Source organism: Neoarius graeffei, chromosome 1 (genome assembly GCF_027579695.1).
Source record: "Neoarius graeffei isolate fNeoGra1 chromosome 1, fNeoGra1.pri, whole genome shotgun sequence".
In the NCBI taxonomy this organism is placed as follows: Eukaryota; Metazoa; Chordata; class Actinopteri; order Siluriformes; family Ariidae; genus Neoarius; species Neoarius graeffei.
The window spans coordinates 115,193,667-115,218,609 of NC_083569.1; the positions used below are offsets into that span (position 1 = coordinate 115,193,667).

At 40.2% G+C, this 24,943-nt stretch overlaps 1 protein-coding gene across 1 annotated transcript; it reads right to left on the reverse strand.

Moving 5' to 3' along the window:
- Window positions 1–1,826: 1,826 nt before the first annotated feature.
- On the reverse strand, window positions 1,827–11,634 carry LOC132885982 (uncharacterized). The gene is made up of 13 exons (XM_060920522.1): window positions 11,374–11,634; window positions 7,388–9,221; window positions 6,640–6,831; window positions 6,434–6,524; window positions 5,778–5,887; window positions 5,414–5,524; window positions 5,196–5,252; window positions 5,034–5,102; window positions 4,616–4,777; window positions 3,637–3,693; window positions 3,006–3,229; window positions 2,224–2,383; window positions 1,827–2,114 (listed from the first exon to the last, which is right to left on the reverse strand). Exons 2-13 carry the CDS (start codon window positions 9,150–9,152, stop codon window positions 1,969–1,971), a joined length of 3,144 nt encoding a protein of 1,047 aa, XP_060776505.1. The 5' UTR covers window positions 9,153–9,221; window positions 11,374–11,634; the 3' UTR covers window positions 1,827–1,968.
- Window positions 11,635–24,943: the final 13,309 nt, after the last annotated feature.

Sequence of the window (24,943 nt, forward strand, 5' to 3'; positions counted from 1 at the left end):
CAGGAGCAGGAGGAGAGATGGCGAGAAGAAACGCGTGGATGAAGAGAATATTCACAGTGCTGAAGAGAAGACTCATGCAGTTGACCATCTTGGCAAAGTCCACCATTTGGCAGCGCTAGCCGGCTCCGTCGGGGTCTTTGTGTCCGCAGTCGCGCCCCCAACCCATAAACTATGATAATTACAATGTGCCATATATTAAGCTCCTTACTGATGCCCCTTTTCCACCAAATCAGTTCCAGGGCTGGTTCGGGGCCAGTGCTGGTGCTGGTTCACAACTCGTTCAACTTGCGAGCCAGCTGAGAACCAGTTTGCTTTTCCATAGCTCGGGGTGCTAAGGGGAGCCACGTCATTAGGTCACTGTATACATCAGTTACGTTGCTGCGTTTGCATCAACCTTGGTGCGAACATCGAAGCAAGAACACCACAGAGAAGAAGAAGCAGCAACAACAACAACGGATGACTTCGCGTTTGTACAGCTGCTGCTTCTGGTTTTGCGGTGCTTCATTGGGATCAGAAAACGGCAGATCCAGACTCGCTCCACACCGGCTTTACCAGTCGAGGTCGCTGCTCGCTGCTTGTTAGCAAAGTCCGGGCAAAAATACTCGCCACTAAGTCAGCAGCTCACTTAAACTTCTTTCTGTCTTCTTGTGATGAGCATTTCACTCACACTGACAGAACTAGCACCATTAAAGCTTCTCTCAGAGTCCCGGCTGAACACTTCCACTATAAATGGTGTAGAAATCGCTTAAAACTTCGTGTTTCACTCCATATCACACAACACGCTTCTCACGGCTTGCTCGGTCGTCACTCTCTCTCCGCTCCCCGTCTCGCTCTTCCACATCCGTTTCTCTCACTTCCGGCTCCTCTGACCTCGAATGTGATTGGCTCATTCACCAAAGTTCCGGAAATAAACGAATTGTGAAGTCAGTCAGCAAAACCATGAGCTCACAGCTACTTCAGGCAAACTGTTGTCATGACAACCGAAAATCCCTCAGGAGAGAAATACACCCAGCACACACGCACGCGCCGCTTCCAACACACGTTAATTCACAATTCTGACGAAAACAAACCACAATATAAAACTCAAACAAAACGCTTTCACTATAAAATAAGGGGTTTTTTGGAAAAAAAAAATAAAGTTCACCTCAAATAAATAACTGAAAAAACCCGCTTCGTAAAAAAAACCCCACAAAACATTTGTTTAACTCCTTCTTCCTATTCTGACAGGCATATTTAAAGCATTTTCACATATATTATTGCACAACAAATATTTAACATATTAAATGCTGTATTCAGTGAAACATTAACATTACCCAATACAGTATGCATTTCTCCCCAGATAGCAATAGGTCAGTGGCCCACTGGCGGCCCACCAGTGGCAGAGTTGTCGGTCCAATGGCGGCTCCCACCAGTGGCCCACTGGCGTTTTGCTCATCGGTTCTTTGGCGGTCCGCCGGCGGCTCAAAAGCGGTTTCAGATAAAGGGCCGCCTTTTTACCGATTGTTACCCACCATTTTTTTAATAGCCTTATTATGGCCATATAATTCAAACAAGGCATTAAAATGAATATAAATGGAATTCAATTTATGATCTAAATTAATATAAATGTATACATGTAAACATATTATCCCACAGACTGACCACACATAAGGTTCAATACATTTTGTTTATTTTTAATGTGTTAACGGTTTTTATATGAATAAATAAATAACTAAATAACAATTAATAATTTATAATATCACATTTAAAGACCAGCCAGGTTCAATACATTTTTGTTTTTTTCAATGTGTCTACGGTTTTAAATAAATAAATAAACAAACAAACAAATAAATAACAATTAACAACGTCACATTTAAAGATCAGCCAGGTTCAATATTTTTTTTATGTTTTTACAGTTTGAAGTAAGTAAATAAATAAATATGAACAATTTATAATAAATATATAATACATAAATATAAAATGACTAGTTCAAATATTCCCCATCTCCCCATTGCCCACTTTTTTCTGCCTGTCTTTTCTCCCTCCCTCTCGGTCAGCCGCCCCCTTTAGGTACTTCGCAACTTCTTTTTGCAGGTCCTCTTCTGTTGCTGTGTGCACCACTCTCCTAACAGCTCCTGTTGTAAAACAAGGAGTAAGTAAGAAAAAAATGCTTTTGCCAGGGGTTGTAAATACTTCACAATAATGATTCAAAATGTAAAAAAAAAAGTTTTTTTTTTAGCTTACTGTGCAACACATTCTTCAGGTGTAAAGACTTGAACGCCACCTTTCCTCCAGCACCAGTCCAATTTATTTGAAGCGCCAGGGACTTCCTCAAAATACGGCCCAACATCCTCTTCACCGCGTCTTTGGTGGTTTTCCCCCCCAAAACAGCAAGTATGTTCACCTGGAATACAAAGACCAAAATTACAATGGCATAACATTCAGTCAAACATCTTAGCTGTTTGATAGTTCATCTGTAACCTTCAAATACAGTGGGTATGATGTTGAAAATTGGAAACATATATATGATTTATTGTGCACACATCGCTCCCCTTGGGAATGGGATCAATTTTAGCAATGCTCAATCAGTGGGATCACCTGGCTCTCGCCAGATCTGTGTGTTTCCGCACAGCTTTATGAGCTACTCGTGGATCTGGGTGGATTTTCAGATTTACCCAGGCAGCCTGACCAATCCGGCTCGCAGGGCTTTCATAGATGTAACATTGTCGACAAATCACTTAATTCAGGGAGAGGTGTAAAATGAACTCATTTCCAGAAATGTTACAGTAGTGCTTTAATTGTCAGACAAGTGGTTTTTCCAATCATGTGCAAGGATTTTTAATAAAACATTTGGAGAGCTAAGCCAGAGACGGTATTTTAAGACAGGAACTTTGGCTAAGCGCACTACAGCCATAGTTACAGATAAATGTTTGTGGAGCAACTCAGAGCAACATTCGTCACGAGAGCCAGGTTAAGACTTGTATGCCTTCAAATTCATATTGCAACATTTTAAAATCCAGACTTACCAGTTGGTTTTTCAGGTCAATGTCAGACCCAAGCTGCCTCTCCAGCTCCTCCAGTTCCTCCAGGTTACTGAGGGGCATGTTGGTTTCCTGGACGAGGCAAAGGTCTGCCACACCAGCACCCCCTAGCTTCTGCAGAATGGCCGTATTTGCAGCCACCTGCTGCTTAACCTCCTTAACCTCCTCCTCAATCGTCCGGAGGTGCTGCAGAACAAGTCTGCAAAAATCTATGAATCAAAGACAACAGATTAGAAATGGTATAAGTATAGATGTAGTAATTCAGATACTTAGTTTCCATTTACACAGCTTTCAAACAACATCAACATCTGTGTTACTGAAATTGACATAATCAAGGATGAATGTATGGTGTCCTCAAAACAAAAACAAACAAAACTTTCGTAGCCCCTTAACACACGCCATTCCACCAAAAGGACGCTGTAATGGCCACTGAGAAAAACTTTACTGCCATAGTACCACTATGACAGTGCATAGGGCCTTTAGTAATACATTACGACTTGGTCATTGCCATTCTGGTAACAGCTATTCAGCTAATTTATAACAGGGGCTGTATCTTAAGGGGTTAGTCTGCTTCTCCTTTAATATTGGTGCCAGATGAATGATAATTCAGTTCTACCTTGCTGGATGCTGATTTGCTGATTTGATGGATGATGCTGTGCCTGACTGGTAAACTCTGTTGAACAGATTGGAAATGTGGTTAGTAAATAGTGAGATGGTGCAATGCTATGATTACACTGAATGCAATGTTATGGCATTATACTTAACTGATACTTTTGTCCAAAGCAACTTATAAAATAGAAAATGAACAAAGTAACATACACTGCGTTCCAAATTATTATGCAAATGACATTTTTCACTGGTTTTCCAAAATAAATAACTAAATGACAAGTCATCATAATTTTCCAAGTCATCAACCGTTAGAGTACAAAGCAAATGTTTTTGAACGAACCTTCCAACTCGCAGCTTCAAAAGTGACTTGTTTGTTGCTTTGTAATAGTATTTTATCATTTACTCTCTTGTTCTGATGTATTTATCTGGAAGAACCTTTCTTAATGTGCCTTTATCTGCACAAACCTGTGTGCGCTCTGAATCAGCTACACATCCAGTAATGCAACTTGAACTGTAAGATTTTTTGATTGAACTAGGTTTTGATTCCAGTAATTATCACCTGCTAATGCTTCAAATTTCATAAATGGCCATTTTCAGTTCTTTACAAGAACAACATCTTTTGAAACTCTGCTTTGCATAATAATTTGGAACAGTGCATTTTCAGTTTTTCAATTTTTAAAAAAATACCGTTATCATTGGAAGGTTCGTTCAAAAATATTTGCTTTGTACTCTAACGGTTGATGACTTGAAAATTATGATGACTTGTCATCTAGTTATTTATTTAGGAAAACCAGTGAAAAATGTCATTTGCATAATAATTTGGAACGCAGTGTACAGTGGGTATGATAAGTTTACATACCCCTGTTCAAATGCCAGGTTCATGACATAAAATAGTTTGTCTTTTTTGTCATTTTTTTACATCATGAACACCTGGCATTTGAACAGGGGTGTGAACATTTTCAATAGGCACTGTATTATGTATTTACCTCCATGGCTGGATGTTCGAAAAAGAGGTGACTTCGATGGAAGCTGTGGTGGTGCTGGCAGAGGTGAAATCGTTGGAAGCTGTGGTAGTGGTGGTAGAGGTGATGGTGGTGGTAGAGGCAGGGTGGTGGTGGTGGGGAGCTGTGGTGCCTGACTGGTAAACTCTGTTGAACAGATTGGAAATGAAAAGGCGTGTTTAGTGAGATTATTACGGCAATGATTATTATTGATTATTACTGCAACTTTTGTCCAAACCCAAAGCAACTTATAAAGTACACATATGAGTTTACATACCCCTGTTCAAGTGCCAGGTTGTCATGACGTTAAATAGTTCCTTTTTGTCATTTTTTTTTACATCATGAACACCTGGCATTTGAACAGGGGTGTAGACTTTCAATAGCCAATGTATTATGTGTATACCTCCATGGCTGGATGTCAGAAAAAGATGTGAGGTTTCCAACGGGGGACTGGCTGCTTGGTTGGACAACACTGCAAACAGAGTGAAAAGACACATGATATACAAGTATTCATGGTAATTAGAAGACCAAATCATGGTACTAAGTACACAGTGGCCAATATTACCTGCAGGGTAAGTACTGGTCCTGGTGACTGAAGGGGTTCTGTGTGATTGACTGTACACTGTTTGAAAGAGATTAAGACTTAAATGGTTATCTAAGAAGCATATTCATTGCAGTACATTAATTACCAATTACTAATTAATTTATGAGCATTAGCAGTGGTTGTACCACCTGATATCAGAGCACAATAAATAACATTGACAATGACATTGACCCATTTACCTTCATGGCTGGGTGGGCGCTGCGGTAGTGGTGGTAGAGGTAGGAGTTGTGGTGGTGGTGGTAGAGGCAGGGTGGTGGTGGTTGGGACCTGTGGTGCCTGACTGGTAAACTCTGTTGAATAGATTGGAAATGAAAAGGCGTGTTTAGTGAGATGATACAATGCTATGATTACACTTAATGCAATGGTATGACATTATACTTAACTGACACTTTTGTCCAAATGCAACATAAAAAATAAACAAAGGAAGATATGCAGAAGGCCTGTGTCAAATGTGGGTGCATGAAATGTAAGGCAACACAAAATGAAAAGTAACAGAGACCATGAAAAAAGAAAAATGAATTTCTTTTCAGAGATATCACTAACCTGAATTTGGTACAGAAATTTTCTCTGGCAGTCGCCGAATTTTTGGAGCCGGAGGGAAATAGGGACGGTCATCTTCTTCATCACTGGATTGGATGAATTTCATGTTTGGCCTAGAGATTACACAAGTTACAAAATGTTAAAGAATGTGACATTGAGGGCAATATCATTGGTACAAATAATATTTATGGTTAGTTAAAAATATAGAAAAGGCTATATAAACCAGACAAGTAGTCTGGTTTATATAGTCCACTTCCTTAGTTCACCTTGAAGAACCCTTATGTTGATATTTCTAGTTTCAGGATATGACCTCATGTCTGCCAAGCAATGTAGGTCGATGTAGAACATCGAACAGGAGGCTCCTGCATGTTGGTTACTTACTCAGATGCCATGATTCAGCTTCACCTCACTTTGAGAAGTTTGTTACCTCATCTAAGCGAATCCAGTATTTCTTTGCATAAATGACCAAAGTAATTAAATATTGTTGTATTGATTGAGTTGACTTAGTATTTATGCATATTTTGATATATTTGTGAGTAATTCAGTAGTTATTTGGTAGATTGTGTCAAACCTGTCTAGATCACATGCTGCCTATGTAATTCAGTCAATCTACCTCCGTTTATATATTAGTGACTAGTATGATGCAAATATTATCTTACTTTCTTTTTCTTTTCATGGTCTCCTCATCTGTCTCCAGCTTCTCTCCTCTTTTTGCTTTAAGGTAGTGGCCGTGGGCCTTTTCGTATGTGTCTACATAAAAAAAAACAACAATAGCAAACAAGCAAAATTCAAATAGTTGAATTGTCTCCTTTTCTCCCAAATCAAAATGCTGCATTATGATATTTAAATATACAACCGAGCCTACCTTTAACTTTAAGCACCTCAACTGGATGAAGTGTCCAACAGTTGGGGTCAGGGGTTTCATTTTGTAGGGCAGCCTTTTTTACCTTGTCCAGTGTTTTAAAGGGAGGCCAGTAACATTTATCTTCTATGAGCCATGAAACAGGCACCACAAAAAACAAGCCCTCCGCGGGGAAGGAAATGACTACATACATTTCTGTGGAAAGAAGAAATAGTTACACTTAAGTGGGCTTGCCAAGGCATCTTAATTCCTACAGCTACAGCATTTCCTAAATGAGATGGGAAACCTGAATATATCACCTGAACAAAATTGTGATTTGAACACTTACACCAACATAAAAAACAGCAATCCTACTGATGCAACATTGGTAGCCCAGCAAAGCCATCCTTAACTGGAAGGAGGACATATTTTCTCTCTATGTGTGCAGCTAGAGTGTGATGCAGTTGAGGTGTCAGGGCAGACAGATGGTAGATGCCAACTTCAGATGACTCGAGTGGGTAGTCAAAGAGGTTGCAGAGCTTTGAGAAGGACCTAAACACTATGTGCACTTCTGCCTTGTTGTCAACTATGATGTTTTCGATGACCACTATCCTTCCCCCCGCTAACTCCACACAACTGTCACTTGTTGAGACCTGAATGATGACCCTCTGAACATGCATTCTTTTAAATTGTTTTATGGCAGTAAGATGCGGTGGTACAGGGCCACTGTAATGTTCCATTGTTAGGCCTGACTCGATACTTAGACACTCACTGGACTTAAACCTTTTTTCAGACAAGCGACGAATGATCTGCTCTAGGGGCTTGTTGGGTTTCCGGATCGTTGTTTTTAGCTGGCCGAGGAAATTTTCGAAAGGGAAGCAGGATATGTTGTCTAACGCTCCATATGTCTTTGTTTCCTCACTGAGGTGGAGTAAGGCATGCATATTGTACCCAATGTACTCCCTACCATACAGTTGGTTGCAGTGTTTCACAAATGCCAAGAGTAGACTGTGTGCATAGTCAGCATAATCTCCCACTAAAGATACACTAAGTAAAATAGTCATGGCCACAGACAGCAACATGAAGTTGTTGTAAATTGCTGCTGGTACTCTGCCCTTTAAGCAAGCTGGCCCAGTGTATAGCAGGAATGAGCGAAGCTCAGTAGCTTTCCACCTCTCAAAATCAGTAAGAGTTCGGGGCTTCCGGTTGAATTCAATGGGGAAATATGAGCGATAACCCAAAAGCGTAGTTGACACCTCCTGCACGACAGCTGTACCTACTCGAGTGTGCAATGGCTTCCTCATCCAGAAGTATAACAGTTTCCGCACTACCCCTAAGCACACCACATGCATATAGTCATGAGGAAACTGTGTGACTATTCCAACTGACAAAAGATTGAATGGACTAAATCCTGTGAAATGCTGCTCATCACTAAACTCATCAAATGTTTCGCTGTCCAGTCTAGGTGGTGCATCTGATTGTGGAAAGGTCATTCTTCCTTGGTATGTCACTCCCTTTTGATGGCATTTGTGACAACTGTAGAACCCAGTGTGTCCCTTTGACCTTCGGATAAATGCCCGTGCAGGCGCGTCACAGACCACTGCTGACAATGCTATAGCGATAGAAGCACCCTGGTAAAAAAAGCCATCTCTCTCAAGAACACGTGCGTCACTGACAAACTCATCTAGAAACTCTAGTGTTGTAGGTTTCTGATTTCCAAAGTAGATCCCGATAACAAATGGCTCCCTGTTTGTCTGTACCCGATTCTCAAAACACTCAATGAGCCCTAAAATAGGCCAGAACTGTGCATTTGAGCTTTTATAGAGGGGCAGGCCATCTATGTTCACTTGGATTGTTAAAGACGGGCAAGTCAAAGGAGTTTTTTTGTTAGCAAGATGAGAGGAAATGCCATGATCGAAGCCAAAATGATAGTAGCTACCGCCTGAAATATTTTTAACATGATACTTGGTTTTTGTTTTTAGTAACGTTCTAGGATTTTTTGGCAAGCCATGCAATTTTCCAGAGAGAAAAGATAATAAATCTGCCAAAGCAGCATGGCTTATCCTTCTCCTAACTGCCCATTGAGCAAGGTGACTTCGTGTGTCTTCGCCTGAAGAACAGATTTCCTCACTGCCATCACTGTCATGTGCATGTTCACTGGACTGTTCATCCTCACTCACTCCACCACTGCTCTGTCCTGAATGGACCTGCTCACTCACTCCACCACTGCTCTGTCCTGAATGGACCTGCTCACTCACTCCACCACTGCTCTGTCCTGAATGGACCTGCTCACTCACTCCACCACTGCTCTGTCCTGAATGGACCTGCTCACTAACTCCACCACTGCTCTGTCCTGAATGGGCACTATGTCCTGGTAGGGGTTCTACCCCACTGCCCCCATGAGTAAATTGGACCTCAGTCACTTCATATGACACCCCTTCCCCCCCACACTCTGCTGAAGAAGTTAGGCCTATACTCAGTAAGTCTGATTCAACGCCTTTAGCAATCCTTCTTCTCTTACTCCAGTAACTAGACATTGCGCCACAAGTGTTGCCTATTACCTTAAATTACCCCAAATTACCTTACAGACTTGTACTCTTGGTGACCTGTAAAGGGAAAAGAGACAACATATCACCATCTGTCTTATTACAAAGCTGCATCAACATTCTCTCTCTCTCTCTCTCTCTCTCTCTCACACACACTCTCTCATCACCTAGGTTCACAAAATGTTTTTTATACGTTTCTTTTTACTACGTTCATAAACATTAAATATGTGAATCAGCATTTGGGATCATGTTGAGTGGCGTATATTTTAAATTCTGTCAAATACATATGTCGTGTTTTGGTTACAGCTTACTGCATAACTGCCGGTAGAAGAAGGCCTACCTGAAATATTGATACTGTGATACTGTGATATTTCGGTGCACGACATTGAAGAAGAGTTGGTGTAAGGAGTGAGTAAAGTCACAGCCCTATTATTCCTTAAAATTTCTGTGGTAAAGTGAACAGGTTTACATGCCTAGTCCTGTTCTTCCTTCTTTATAATTTTATACTCGTTCACGTCTAGTAGCCTGTAGAACAAATCACTGCTGGCAATACACTGACACTGGCTGGCATTTGTATCATTTCCAAACGCTTCAATTCAATGTTTTAAGGGTTTTTAAGACCCCGCGGGAACCCCGATGTTGTCTACACATCAGTTGCAGTAGCTGCCTCAAAACACCAGCGGATGCAGACATGAACTCCAGAAACAAAACAATATTGGGGCGATAGCTATGATAGCTAGGCTAACAACCATGGACAGCCAAGGCGAGGAAAGTTGCTGTGCTGACCTGAAACTTTTTTTTTTGTCACAGGACAAATGTTAAACCCCATCTGTCATCTATTAACCAATAAAGTTGCCTTCATTTTTAAAAAGTCGGACAGGTTTGCCTAGCAAAGGCTACATCAATCTACATGCAAAACTGATTGTCAGTTAGGGTAATGAAGAATTAGTAAGTTTAGTGTTAATAAATTAGAGATTAGCGTTACTGAGGTAAATGTTGGTGTTATTGAGTAAAGGTTAGTGTTACTGAGGTAAAAATTAGTGTTATTAAATAAAGGTTAGCATTATTAAGATAACACTTAGCATTACTGAGGTAAATGGTGTTATTGAGTAAAGGTTAGTGTTACTGAGGTAAAAATTAGTGTTATTAAATAAAGGTTAGCATTATTAAGATAACACTTAGCATTACTGAGGTAAATGTTGGTGTTATTGAGTAAAGGTTAGTGTTACTGAGGTAAAAATTAGTGTTATTAAATAAAGGTTAGCATTATTAAGATAACACTTAGCATTACTGAGGTAAATGTTGGTGTTATTGAGTAAAGGTTAGTGTTACTGAGGTAAAAGTTAGTGTTATTAAATAAAGGTTAGCATTATTAAGATAACACTTAGCATTACTGAGGTAAATGTTGGTGTTATTGAGTAAAGGTTAGTGTTACTGAGGTAAAAGTTAGTGTTATTAAATAAAGGTTAGCATTATTAAGATAACATTTAGCATTACTGAGGTAAATGTTGGTGTTATTGAGTAAAGGTTAGTGTTACTGAGGTAAAAATTAGTGTTATTAAATAAAGGTTAGCATTAAGATAACACTTAGCATTACTGAGGTAAATGGTGTTATTGAGTAAAGGTTAGTGTTACTGAGGTAAAAATTAGTGTTATTAAATAAAAGTTAGCATTAAGATAACACAGCATTACTGAGGTAAATGTTAGTGTTACTGAGGCAAAAAAAGTGTTATTTCATAAAGGTTAGAATGAGGTAAAGTTTAGCCTTACTGAGGTAAAGGAGAGTTACTGAGGTAGAGGTTACCATTATTGAGGTGAAGTTTAGTGTAATTAAGTAAAGTTTCGTGGATAGAATTTCTAGGCACAGCCAAGGGGCAGAGGGTGTCTTAATACAGGCGAGTACACTTTCGGATAGCCAAAGTAATTTCCCCCCTTTCTCATATGTGAATAAAAACACTTCACCCCAGGTGCATATACGAGGGTGATATGTAGGCTACTTTATTTATCCTTCGTTGGCTAATTATGTCAAACTATGGTAAGCCATCATGTCCGTTTTCTGAACGAGTCCTAATGAATGAGTTTGTCTCTGTCTTGCTGTCAGAAACGTCATACCACAACAGTTCACGAAGTTTTGAAGTGTAGGCTAGCATTACGTTTACTATAGTTTTTGTATATGATAATTTTAGAAGAGATAAGAAGATGGTGTACTTACCTAGTCCTATTAAGTTGTGGCTGGTTCTTCCGTCCGTTGTCGTCTATGGGTAGCGGTCCTTCAGCGGTCCAAGGATGGCGAGCCGCCACTGTCTTGCGCAGTGGATTCGAATCCTCGCGCACCATCGCGGGGCGCCAACCAAAAGCCACTCACGCCCCGAGCTGTGATTTGTGCTAGGCAGCGGCCCGACTTCGGACCACGGCTGGCATACCACCGACGGCTTGCCGTCCAAAAGCCACCAGTGGTCCACTATATACATGCTAGCTGGGTCTCATTGCGCAACATCATTACTTCATTGCTGGTCAATGAATCTTAACATTTTAACCTTAAATTCTATTTATTCAACTATGAACTTATTCATTTATATTCTCATGAACACATTTCAACAGGGTCACAAACGTGACATCAGGGAAACTACTGTTTATTACTGGAGATGACGACACGTGTGAAAAATTATTGTACCAACTTGGAAATAATAATGTAAATAAAATGAGCATTAGCATTTAATAGAAAGAATATATTATTTTTCATCTCTCATCACACAAGGTCATTTTAGTTGTGTTAAATCCAGTGATGTTTAACAAAACTCTTAAATATCATCAACATAGCACACTGCATTTTTGACTCTATCATGGGAAAGGCCTTTTGTTATGAAGTTAGACGTCATTTTTAAAAAAAAAACTTAAACTTGAATGGGATAATCAGTGACTATTATATCCTCATGGCTCACTGCATTAGCAACACTGCTAAAGTCACTAACACAAGCTAATATTGAACCATTAACACCACAGTTGATACCTTCCCCATGTTCTTCCCCCGACTGTGGTCAAGAGATACATCGGAGCATCTGTGTGCAGGTAGCCAAAGCTAATACTTTGTTTTGAGTGGCTTTATTGCCATTAAACAAATGCAGCTGAAAACAAATGTCTGCTTTACAGCACTTTTTTCCCTTATTTCTCCAGGACTACATTACCCACAATGCATTGTTGTTAAAGCAGCTCCCCTACATTTTACAACCCAGTGCTGGAAGGAAGTAGCCTAGTAAACTAGACCCACCCGCCTAGCGGCCAAAAATATTTTTGCCTAGCGAGTGGGTCTAGCCTCGCACCATATAAACAAAACACACCGGACATCAAATCGTGCCCGCCAATCACAACGCAAGGTTTTTGTTTGGATTCTTTGGGCGGGCTTTTGCAGAAGTGACGACAAAGCTGCGCGACGCTGGAGAAAGCACAACAGGAAAGATGGCTACCGCTAGTGAACAGCGCGCGTTTGACTCCGCTTTGGAATCAGTTTTAGAAGAATTAGACTTGGAGTTTTCGTTGAAACATGAGCAGGAAGAGGCTCTCCGCTCATTCCTTTTCAAGAAGGAAGTTTTTGCTGTTTTGCCGACCATCTATGGCAAAAGTCTGATCTACCAGCTGGCTCCGCTCGTAGCCAAAAGGATGGGGCTAGTTTGTGCAGTATGAAGAATTAATAAACAGCTTTGAAACATTACTTTTTGATTGTTTCTTATTTTCCTATTATTTTAAATTTAAGGGAAATTATTTCACCAAACACCACTAAATAAAAATAAAAACTCTCAAAAACAGTTTAAGCAAACCCTTGAAAAACACTTGAAAAAAAAAAAAGTTATGTGGTACAGACTCCAAACTTGTGGTCATTATCTCCAAACTTCTTAATATCTAGAACGTGTTTATTAATTAATACGCATTTTGAAAAATTATTTATTTCAAGGTCTCCCCCACTGCTTTCTGTCACTCTGACTACGTCACAGTCACTGTTGTGCTGATTGGTCAGAGCGTTGGCGTATACGCACAGAGACAGTTTGAAAGACTACACTGTACACTGATACACTGTAGTTTGAAAGGTGTTCCTCCCACACCCGTCGGAAATGTCTACAGATCGAGGCCAGACTAAATATTCACATTTAGTCTGGCTTGCCAGGCTAGGAAGGAAGATAATGACATTACCCAACATGGCATTCATTACAATCAATCAATCAACAATAAATAAGCAAGCAAGCAAATGATGCTATAAGTTAAAACTGCATTGCTCTAAATATTTAGATCTTTTGTACAGCATATTGCCTGGTAGGTTCAGCTTTTATAAAATATTTACAGGGATTTCCTTTTCAGGAAATTTCTGAGGAAACTCACCTTTCTCCTTCATGGTCCTGCCTTCAGGTGAAGAGATTTGGTGCCATTTGGAGATGTTTTTGCCTGTGTTTGGAGAAACTTAGACAGAATCTTCCCACTCCTTTTTCGAACAATGTGCGGTGTATTGTAATGTCTTAGCTCTTTATGTTATTTTATTTAGTTATTTTTTGTCACTTTCTTGTTGTCTTTCTTTTGTATGTACAAATAGTTACATACTTTTTTTATACATGTTCAAAATAAAAAAAAATTCATTCATTCATTCAATTTTAGGAGTTGAAGATAACTCCATCAAATTTGAGATTCAGATGGACAAGTACGTTGGGCACCCCAAAGAGCTGAAATTTGACGATCACCATTTACTAAAAAAATAAATAAAATAAATAAAATTTTTTAAAAATCTTCTGATACACTGTAGATTCTTAAAGCTCGGAGTGTCCACTCAGAACCACTGGATTGTGACATGACAAATATATTCAATACTGAACCCAGGCACCCCAAAACAGGCAGAAATCCCATTTACTGGCCTCTGGTTAAACCCATTACAGTCTGAAGGTGGTCAGGATTAAAATTATACTACAGTTACCACGAGAGGGAGTCAAAGGCAATTTATTTTCACTTTTCAATCACTGGCCACCACATACTGAGTTACTGTAGCCTTCCTGTCAGTGTGATCCAGTCTGGTCATTCACCTCTGACCTCTCTCATCAACAAGGTGTTTCTTTTTGTCTTTTTCTTTGTGTAATCTATACACACTGTTGTGTGTGAAAATCGAAGGACATTCTGAAGTTCAAGTTATTGCATGAGTTAATGCATTGTGTTGCTGCCACATGATTGGCTGATTGGATAACTGCATGAATGAGCAGGCGCATACCGTAGGTGTTCCTAATAAAATGAACAGTGTGAATATGATGAACACTTAATATTTTGCCTATTTACAGCACTGCTATTCAGTGTGTTATTCTTGAGCACAAATTATTTTAATTCCAGTAAAGTGAAACATTATAGATTTTACAGTGTGAGTCTTAAAACAGGCTTAATGTCAAAAATAAAGAGACAGGAGCGACCATGTCTGTGTCAACTGAAATATAAAACTGACATACATAGACCTTCCCTCTCTCTGTCACAGGAAGTGGTAAGACTTTAACACACACCGCTGCTCTGTCAGTCAGTCAGTCATTAGAGTTAGAGGATGGAGCTCAGTCCACTCCCTGTGATGCTCTGTGAGTAAATGTTCTCTTTGTGTCTTCATTAGAGTGAGTGGTGGGGTATAAAGTTGTTATTCTGCAGTGTGAATGTCCTGAGTGATGAGTTTATTGTGTCATTAGGACATTGTGCGTACTTCAGCATGACTGCTCAGGTGGATCAGTGTATCCATATCTCTTATGAGAAGGATTTGGTTTGATGTGTAACGACTCTCAGATCAACGATGATAGATCAACAGGTAAGAGTACAAGTAGAGCAAGTTTAAAACACAGGGTTTAAATAATCTAATGAGTGTAAACGAGTCTGTATTGTTGGAATCTGTTCCTGATCTTCTGTGTCCTGCTGTCATCTGCTGCTCAGTGACAACCTCTCATGATCATTTGATCTGCGAAAAGAAAATGACTGGATGGTGTTTGTACTTTCATCAGTGGAAGTCATGGTTGTGATGAACTGAAATGTCTTTAGCTGCTGTGGTGAGACCACTCTGGTGGTCTTTCTTGTGCACAGAAAGGTTTTAACAAAACCATGTTAGCATTAACTAGACTTCCTGAGAAAATGCTGTAGAACTAAATGCCTAGTTACCTTTTTTTTTTCTTTTTTACTATAATGGTCTGTGCAGGGAAACATCTTACCACAGGAAGTTCACTATAATACACACTAATGCACAGAACTTTTTGTTCCAATAATCATCAATCATTATTTACCTTTCTGTTTAAAATAATAGAAAATAAGAGCAGAAACAAACATTTCTCATTAGTCCTGTACACACACAGGGCAGTGACTGTGTGAGAGGCCTGAGAGCAGAGACCAGTTCAAGGATGTGCTTTATTTTCTATTTTAATATCAAGGTGCAAATTCAGTAGTGAAGAAGGAGGGAGGTGTGAAAGTGGACGTGTGAAAGCAAGAACTAACTTTTAACTTTGTAACTGGTGGACTTTACTGTGAACAGAGAAGCTTTAACAAAACCATGCTTGCATTAACTGGACTTACTGAGAAAATGCCTTATAACTCAATACCTAATTTCCATTTGTGTTCCTGAGCAGGGAAATACCTTACTACAGCAAGTTCACTATCATACACACTAATGTCTTGTGTGTGTGTGTGTGTGTGTGTGTGTGTGTGTGTGTGTGTGTGTGTTTGAATAATAATCATTCTTTACTTATTTGTGTAAAACAACAACAAAAGCAGTTATGCAGAAATAAACGTCTTATTAGCCTTGTTCACTCACACACACACACACACACACACACACACACACACACACACACACACACACACACACACACAAGGGAGTGACCATTTCAGAGAACAGACACAAGTTGGCAGTTGTGGTTTCGCTTCTTCTTTTTTTAATTCAGTGATGTCAGTTCAGCAGTGAAGAAGGGGGGTAGGTGTGAAGATGGAGGTGTGAAGATGAATGTGTTAAAGCAACTTGTAATGACTTGTAATTTTTCAGCTGGAACCCCACTGACACTTACTGTTGTTTTAAAGCCAAAGGTTGTCCAAACTGAAAATATTTGCATGTTGCATGGATTCATGTTGTTGAGGCCAAATTCTGAACCTACCACCAGCATCATGCAGCAAAAATCAAGGTGCATTAGACCAGGTGTCCAATTTTCAAACACCCAGTTTGGGTCGGCCTGTGCCCACTCGAGGGTCAGATTCCTTTTCTTGGCTGACAGGACTGATCTTCTGCTGTTGTGGCCCATCTGCCAAAAGATTTCATGATTTTTTTTTTTGTGTGTGTGTGTGTTGTGAGATGTATTTCTGTTCAGAGTGGCTATTTCAGATCTGCTGCATTTGCCTACAGGTCATAAAACGCCCCTTCAACTCGAAATTCCGACTTGTGAACTCTCAACTACGAGTTCCTCCAAGTTCAACATGACCATCAGACTTACACAAAGGAGCATCTCTTCAGGTGATGATACATGGGGCAACTTTTTGGGCAATGTTGCTGGGTAGTGTTCCCAGCAACGGGCAACCAGGTGAGACACTGGGCAACTAATTAGGGCAACAGACAGTTGGTAACAACCAATCAGATAAGAGCAAATCTGTTGCCAGGGAGACAGACATGCAAAGATGGACACTGAAACATTTGCAGCTGTCGCTTTTGTCTCGGCTTCAGCCTTTATTTCGCTCAAGTCAGTCTCACTTCTGGAACAAAAGTGAATAGATACTCTGGTCAAAAGATAATTTGTCATTATTTTTTACATTTATAAGTCAAAATATTCTGTTAAAAGCAAACATTTCTTAAATCTCTTTAAAAATGCTACTAGTCAAAATCACATATGCTATAACGAATGACTGACACATACATCACAAAAACATAATGGCAAAAATAAAATCATTTAATTCCCATGTCAGCAAAAAAAAAAGGACTGGGACCAGGAGATGCTGCTGAGGAGGAAAAGGGGTGACAGAGCTCTTGAAAGGCTTTCTTTCTTTTTTAGATCCCAAAGTTTCACCCTCAGGTTCCAGAAGCAGTCATGCTCTGTATGTGAATTAGATCAAACAATAAGTTAGACAATCTCTATCGCAAATTTTTTTTTAAAAATGAGCTGCCCACCATTTTTACCTTGATGCAAGAGAGCTAACATTATTCCTACATAGCTAGCGATAACTTTCAGCTAAGTATGCTCGCAAAAACCACCGTAAGTTAGCTAAATCCTATTCAGTTTCTATGGAGCGGTGTTTAGATAACCGTAGTTTACACTTAGCTCTTGTCTCTCTTTTTCTTTGCTCCACTGCCGTTGAGACGCTGCCATCTTTGTTGAAAATTTCAGAAGCTCTCAGGTGGTCGTGTGATTCGCTGCTAGCACTCTGATTGGATGATCTTAAAAAGTTGCCCGAAACGATCAAAATTGTTCAGATAGAAATTATGTTGCCCAATCTCAGTGGGAAAGTGTTGAAGTGCAGTTGCCTAGCAACATTGCCTGAAAAGTTCCCCCGTGTATCATCACCTTTACTTTTCAGTGAGTTATGCTGTATATAAAAAGGATTTGCTTTAGTGAAGTCTATAACACTGATCATACGGTTTGTTGTGTTGAGAAGGAAGGCTAACAAAAGATGAAGATGGAGGCACCCATGTTTTCCCCCTTTGTACTTTGAATCAGTGGAGGTTAAAATGATGTCATTCCGATCTCTAATTTAACTTTTCTGAGGTCAGTCGAATGCAGAATTCCCGTAACTTTACTGTCAGGCCATTCTTCTCTGACCTCTCTCATCAACAAGGCATTTCCACCTATTGGGTTGTGTGGGTCCCTCCCTCCCCCCATTTCTGTGTAAGGTCTAGACACTGCCTGCAACCATATTACAGTCAAAGTGACTGAGATCACAGTTTTTCTTCATTATGATGTTTGATGTGAACATTAACTGAAGATCTTGACCTGTATCCTGGGCTGCTGCTGGTGAAGTGAATGCTGGTGACAATTATAAGGACCCACAGCATTCCAGTAGTTCACAGGCTCCTTGTTATCACTGAATTGTTGTGTGCATGCTTCAGTAAATCACACTAATTGAAACAGAATTTAAGCAAGACCATCAGCTTTGATGAAACAAATTTCAATTTCCAAACCTGCTAAAGTCGGGCTACTTTTATCTTGTTTCTGATGTTAAGGCAGAGATATTCTGAGAGGAACATCTCTGGCTAAGGTGACTGGTTAGCGTTATTTTATTTGAACATTGCTGAAAATATCTTTGTGAAGTGCCCAGGCAGTCGTATCGGTTTGGTGTTTGTCCTGATATTTATGTGCGCCTGTGCTCTCACAGCTAAATGTTCTCAGAAACAGTTTACTGCTTATTTAGGACTTTTCGCAACAGTTTTGTTTCTCAAACAAACATCTAAGCAGTGAACTAAGTGTGTGTTAGTGCTTTTACTGAATAGATAGTGTGGTAGATGACTTTTCATATCATGGACCATGGAAACGGTAGGGCTCGACTTAGGGGAATGAATATTTTTTATAGCGACTGCTCTCCCTTCTCACTGTCCTTTCCTCTCATGGGCAATGCATCTTCGAATCAGTTGCGAAGGAAAATGTGATTTGAAACAAAGAAATAAAGAAACAAACATACATTTGAATTCATGTGACTGCTCTATAAGCCAAGCAAAGTTCACTTACGGTATATATATGGGTCTGTCTCAGACACTGGGTACTGTGGGGATACCCCATTAAATATACTCAGTCAATAAACTATACAGCTTTGAATGGTGATATTGGTTTTAATTTGAAATAAAATGATGAAAGAAATAATACAGACAAAACTAAATCTTTGATGTGAATATTCAGAATTTGGCAAAAATTCTGCAAATTTGTGGAAAATTGGCAGCTTGATCTGGGAAATGATAAATGGTTGACTACATCGCATTCCCTTAAAAAGGTTGTAGTCCACTGAAAAGTCTACCGTTTAGATCAAAACACACGATCGTATTGCGTCCCTGTATATTTCTGAATCTTGTCGTTGCCTTTTTGTCCACTGAAAAATAATGGTCCAGTGTCTTATTTCTTCTTGTGTGGCAGGTAACATGTTGATGCAGTCTGGGAAGTATCGTCTTCAAGTTGGAGTGATTAAAGTCACCCGCAAAAATAAAGGCAGCCTCTGAGTGCATTTCCTGCTGTTTGCTAATAGCTGCATGCAATTCTCCCATTGCAAGCTTAGCGTTAGTGTCTGGTGGTGTGTAAATACAGCAGTAACTATAATTGATGTGAGTTCTCTTGGGAGATAAAAAGGTCTACATTTAACCATGAGAAACTCTGCGTTAGGTGAGCAGTGTCTCTCGGCGACAACAGAGTTTGTACACCAATCTCTATTTATATAAATGCACAAACCTCCACCTCTGGTTTTGCCAGAGCCATCTACAGTCCAAATGAATGGACACGCCATCCTGTTATATCTCTCAACTAACTCATCGGGTTTTTCTGTGTTTATAGGCTCTGAAAGAGATTCTCTGACAACATGAGCAAAATGTCCACTGTTCGATTAATACTGTATCTTCAGGTACTATTAACACATCAGATCCATCTTCCATTAAATATGTGATTTTCCGATGTAAAAATCAGCACTCTCCAGTAACAAGACAAAGCAATTCTACAGAGATGCGAGAGCATTCTTTGTCAGAATCTTTCAAAAAATAAAGGAAAAATTCCCAGTGAGAGATCAAATCTTGATGAATCTGTCAGTGGTCAATCCTGAGAACCATGATAATGTGAAACCAGAGCAGATTTTGACTTTGGCAGAAAGATTTCCAAATGTAATGAAGGCAGATGCCAGATACCAGGGCAGTTGAGATTCAGGGAGCTCTGTCAGCTGATGAAGCTGCTATTGGTGCTGCCAAATTCTAACTGTGACGGGGAAAGGGCATTCAGCATGGTGCGTCACATCAAGACAGAATTTAGGGGTCAGATGTCTCACCAAACACTTGTTAATCTTGCAAGACATCTGGAAAATTGTCTGGAAAATTGCTCAAATCTGCAAAGCAAGCAGCCTCTAAATACAATGAAAGCTTGCAAAAGGAACAGGCATAGAACAGAGGAAAGGAAAGAGCCCTTTAGGCCTAGGCCTACATGTACAATTACATTCATTGTCATTCATGCAATTCATTCATTGTTCTGTTATATTCATCTGTGTTTTGGTATCTAAGTAAAGGAATGTTCTGTGGTGAAATATCTATCTATCCTGGTCATCCTTCCTTATTTATGGAGGGCGGGGTGTCCAGATTCACCCTTTTCCACCAAATCAGTTCCAGGGCTGGTTCGGGGCCAATGCTTAGTTTGGAACCGGGTTTTCTGTTTCCACTGACAAAGAACTGGCTCTGGGGCCAGAAAAACCGGTTCCAGGCTAGCATCAACTCTTTGCTGGGCCAGAGGAAAGAACCGCTTACGTCAGCGGGGGGGGGGGCGGATTTGTTAAGACCAACAACAATAACAAGACTGTGAAAGGTCGCCATTTTTAAGCAACGAGATATCATGGATGCAGTAAAGCAGCAGTGGTCTGTGGAGGAGACAATCTGTCTCCTAGCGATATGGTCCACAGATGAAGTCCAGGCGAAACTGGAGGGTGCCGACCAAGCCCGTATTACACCAAATACAAAAAGAGATGGCTGCGGCGGGGTACGAACATACTCTTGAGCAGATCAGCAACAAATTAAAGAAGCTGAAGAAAGACTACAGGGACCAAAAAAAGGACCTCGGTTGAAGCGGCAACAGGAGGCCGAGGAAGAACCCCTTCAATATTCTGGACTCGGTCCTCAGCGATAGACCGGCAAATAACGCCACCAGAGCCTTAAATTCAGCGACGGCGATGCTGGAGGCGATGGTGCCGCAATCAGAGCCTGATAAGTTTCTTTTCAAACATTTTCGCCTTGCATAAAGTTTTAGTTACTTCAGTTAATGTTTGTTTGTATAATGTTATAATGAAATCTGACGCATAGTTTCATTCACTAGTTCATTTTTGTAACTGTGAACTTAGTTCAAAATTTTTCATTATGAACTACGGTATGAACTGAACTAGCTCATTTTAAAATTTGTGAACTGAACTTTGAAATAGTTCATGTAGAAAGTGAACTTTCCCAACACTAGCTGTTTTTATGTGGTTTATAGAGTTGTCCACCATCGGGGATGAGGACCTGATGTCTCCACGCCACTGCAGCTCTCCTGCAGCATCCAGCAGCTCAGGACAATCGCAGCAGACCAGACCTGGTAAGTTGTTGTGCTGAGTATCCAGTAGTCTGTCTCACCGGATACTATGCAAACATGGATATATACCTAATCATGTGACTTTATAATATAAATACATGCTGTAATAAGTGACCAGTCATTCATATAAAATCCCCTACCAACCGTAAACAGTTAACTAATGCTCTTATTGCTGAGCTGACATGTTTCTTATATTGTATTGCTGAACCTGTGTTAATCTACTTATGACCAGTGATGGGAATAACCGCGTTAGAAATAAACGGCGTTACTAACGGCGTTACTTTTTTTAGTAACGAGTAATCTAACTAATTACTTTTTACATCGTTATAACGCCGTTCCCGTTACTTACAATAAAATACTATGCGTTACTTTATTAAAGCTGTTCTCATCTGGCACGCTGCTCGTTCAGCCTTTCTTTACTCTGCTTTCGTGTGGGGCGGGGAGACGCGAGACAACGGCACAGTAAGCCAATCAGAGTAGATTTGGACAACATACGTAGGTAGGCTCCGCCTACTGCACACACTTTCAATCAGAAGACACAGCGATGGCGAGCGGTCAGTCCAACACTGCGCTTTCAAACTGGAAATACAGCCATTACTTTTCATTACTTGAAATAAAAGGCAAAAATGTCTACGTGCAATGCACATTATGTCGAGGAACAAAGCGTTTGTCCTCGTCAGTGGCCAGTAATTAGTAACAATTTTAATAACTACAAAAATATATTAAATTTGATAGATGTCTTATCTCACATTGTCCCACAAAAATATTAATGTAGTGTAGATAACGTTACTAACTGGTTCTGTTAAGTGTCCATTTCAGTCATTAAACACATACACATTTAACATTTACTTTTATTATGATTACACTAATTGAATTTTTTTTTTTTTTTTTTGGGGGGGGGACAAAATGTAACGGAATAATTACTTTCCCTGGTAATTAGTTACTTTTATGACAAAGTAACTCCGTTACTAACTCAGTTACTTTTTGGGAAAAGTAACTAGTAACTATAACTAATTACATTTTGAAAGTAACGTGCCCAACACTGCTTATGACTTAATAAAAACTTTTAAACTCATTATTCTGTTCTTGTACACAGCTAAGAGGAAGCGAGACAGCAACACTGAGCTCCTGGAATACCTTGAGCAGGCGGACGAGAGGTTCCTGCAGCACAGCAAGGAAATGAACGATGCCTTGCTGCACACGCTGGAGGCAGACAACAGTGCGTTCCTCAGTATAATGGGGCGCATAGTGTCTGTAATGGAGGCACAAGCCAGAAAATAATCACACCACTTTTCTTGTTTTGCACCTTTGCACTGTTCACGTCACTTTATGTTGTGTTTCTATGCACTATGTAAATAAATATTTTTTCTAAAGAGACATGTCTGCTTGTATATGTTTTCACTAGTGATGTAAAATTATTTTACCTGTGTAATAAGTACAAGTAAAGCTGGTTAGAGCTTGTGAAAACATGTAATGAACGAACTCAACAAGGTACCTTTTTCAGTCACTTTATTTACAAATAAATGACTCATTTCTATGAACTTATCGAACTGAACAATTAAACAACATTGACATGAAGTAAATAGCAAAATAACCAAACAAATTACTTGTTCCCTCTGTTAAAGTAGGCCATTAAAGCGGCTCTAATGTCAGCCCCTTCTTGACTGCCATGTTCAGGTAATGCCTGAAGAGGAGGCTGGATGTTGGCATGTCTGTCTTGGTGCTCCTCAGTGAAATTGTCGCCATGTTCCTCACAGATGTTACGAAGGACACAGTTGGTCAGCGCCATTTTCTTGCACAGTTCCAGCTTGCAGTCATTTCTTTTTAGTAGGCACCTCCACCGTCCTTTCAGTCTCCCAAATGCCATTTCCACAACCGATCGTGCACTGCTGAATCTGTAATCGTAGGTGTGTTGTTCAGGGGTCAATCTACCAGTGTCAGAAAAGGGTTTCATCAGCCAGTTCTGCATGGGGTAGGCTGGATCACCTATCAGGTAATGTCCAACCTCACAGCCAGAGATGGTCACTTTGCTTTGACCTAGAAATTCCCCGTCACTTAGGACTTCCCACAAATGTGACTATTTTAGGACTCTTGCGTCATGCACACTCCCTGGAAAACCAACACACACATCCCAGAAAAAATCCTCTGCCATCTACAACTGCTTGCAGAACAACTGAATGCCATCCCTTCCGGTTGTAGTAGTCTCAGGGATACTGTTCTAGTGCTATAATGGGAATATGGCTTCCATCTATTGCACCAACACACTGTGGCACTCTCCAATGACTCTGAAAGAGAGCAGCCATTTCCACTAACCTCTCAGCATCAGGGCATGTAATGTGGGCAGGGAGCAGCACCTTGATGACTGTGTGACAGAAATTCTGAACGCAATTAAACCCATGCCTACTCCAAAAAGATGGCTGATGGTCCTGTATTCACCGCCAGTGGCCAGCTTCCAGATGGCAATAGCCACCCGCTTCTGGTTTGGGGGACACAAACGGTAATTTGTGTTCCTTCTCCCCAAGACATGCCTCACCCGACTGCAGATATACTCAAATGACTCTCGGGACACACGGAAATTCTGCACGAACTGGTGAGAGGTGAAATCAGGAACAATTGTGTCCCACCAGTAGCGAGATCTTGGGTGTGCCCAGACAACATGTGATCTCCACCTTGCCATCAGTCGCAAGATTACCTGTAAAGAGAAAAATGTATAGGTAAATAAACATGTTGTGTGGAGAGTCATCAATACTCAAACAAATATTCATCATGGTACTTAACCCTTGTGCGTCTTTTTCCCCTTAGATTAGAGTGGGATGTGTATTGAGAAATAAATGTGCATGTATGAGTGTTGGAAACATAAGTGTTCACTGGCGCCATCTGGGGGGGGCACGGACCTTTTTGACCCCCCAAAGATAAAGTTGGGGGGGCAAAAACACCCCAATAATGAAAAAAGTAGTAAACAGTACAGATGAACTCATGTTAACTGACGATTGAAACCACCTAAACAAATAGCCTAGCTTTGAATGCAAAATAAGTAATCTATAGAAACGTCACCTAAAATGTTATGATCGGACATGACCCGCCCCCTTTTCCGCTTGCAATATTCCAATGGTTGGCAGTGAGTGATTGACAGGTTGCACGCCGCAAAATTTACACGTCCTTTAGTGCTTTGCGCAGACTTAAGACCTACCTGCGGAGCACCATGACTGCTCCGAGACTGAATTACTTGGCTGTTCTTTACACACACAAGGAACATACAGAGCACATTGATTTGAAAAAAATTACCAATGAGTTCAGCGCTTGTGACAGAAGGAGTGATGTTTTTGTGAAGTTTTAGGGCTGATGGGCTATTAGGGTGAATATGATTTTCTCATGTTCATGAATATGATTTTCTCACTGCCTACTTGTTAATTTCCGTGGCCATGAAAGAGATGTGTTGTTAAAGTTTGTAAGTAAGATTAAAATTAACTTTGTCATATCCATTAACTCTTAACAGAAACTACATTCATGTACAGT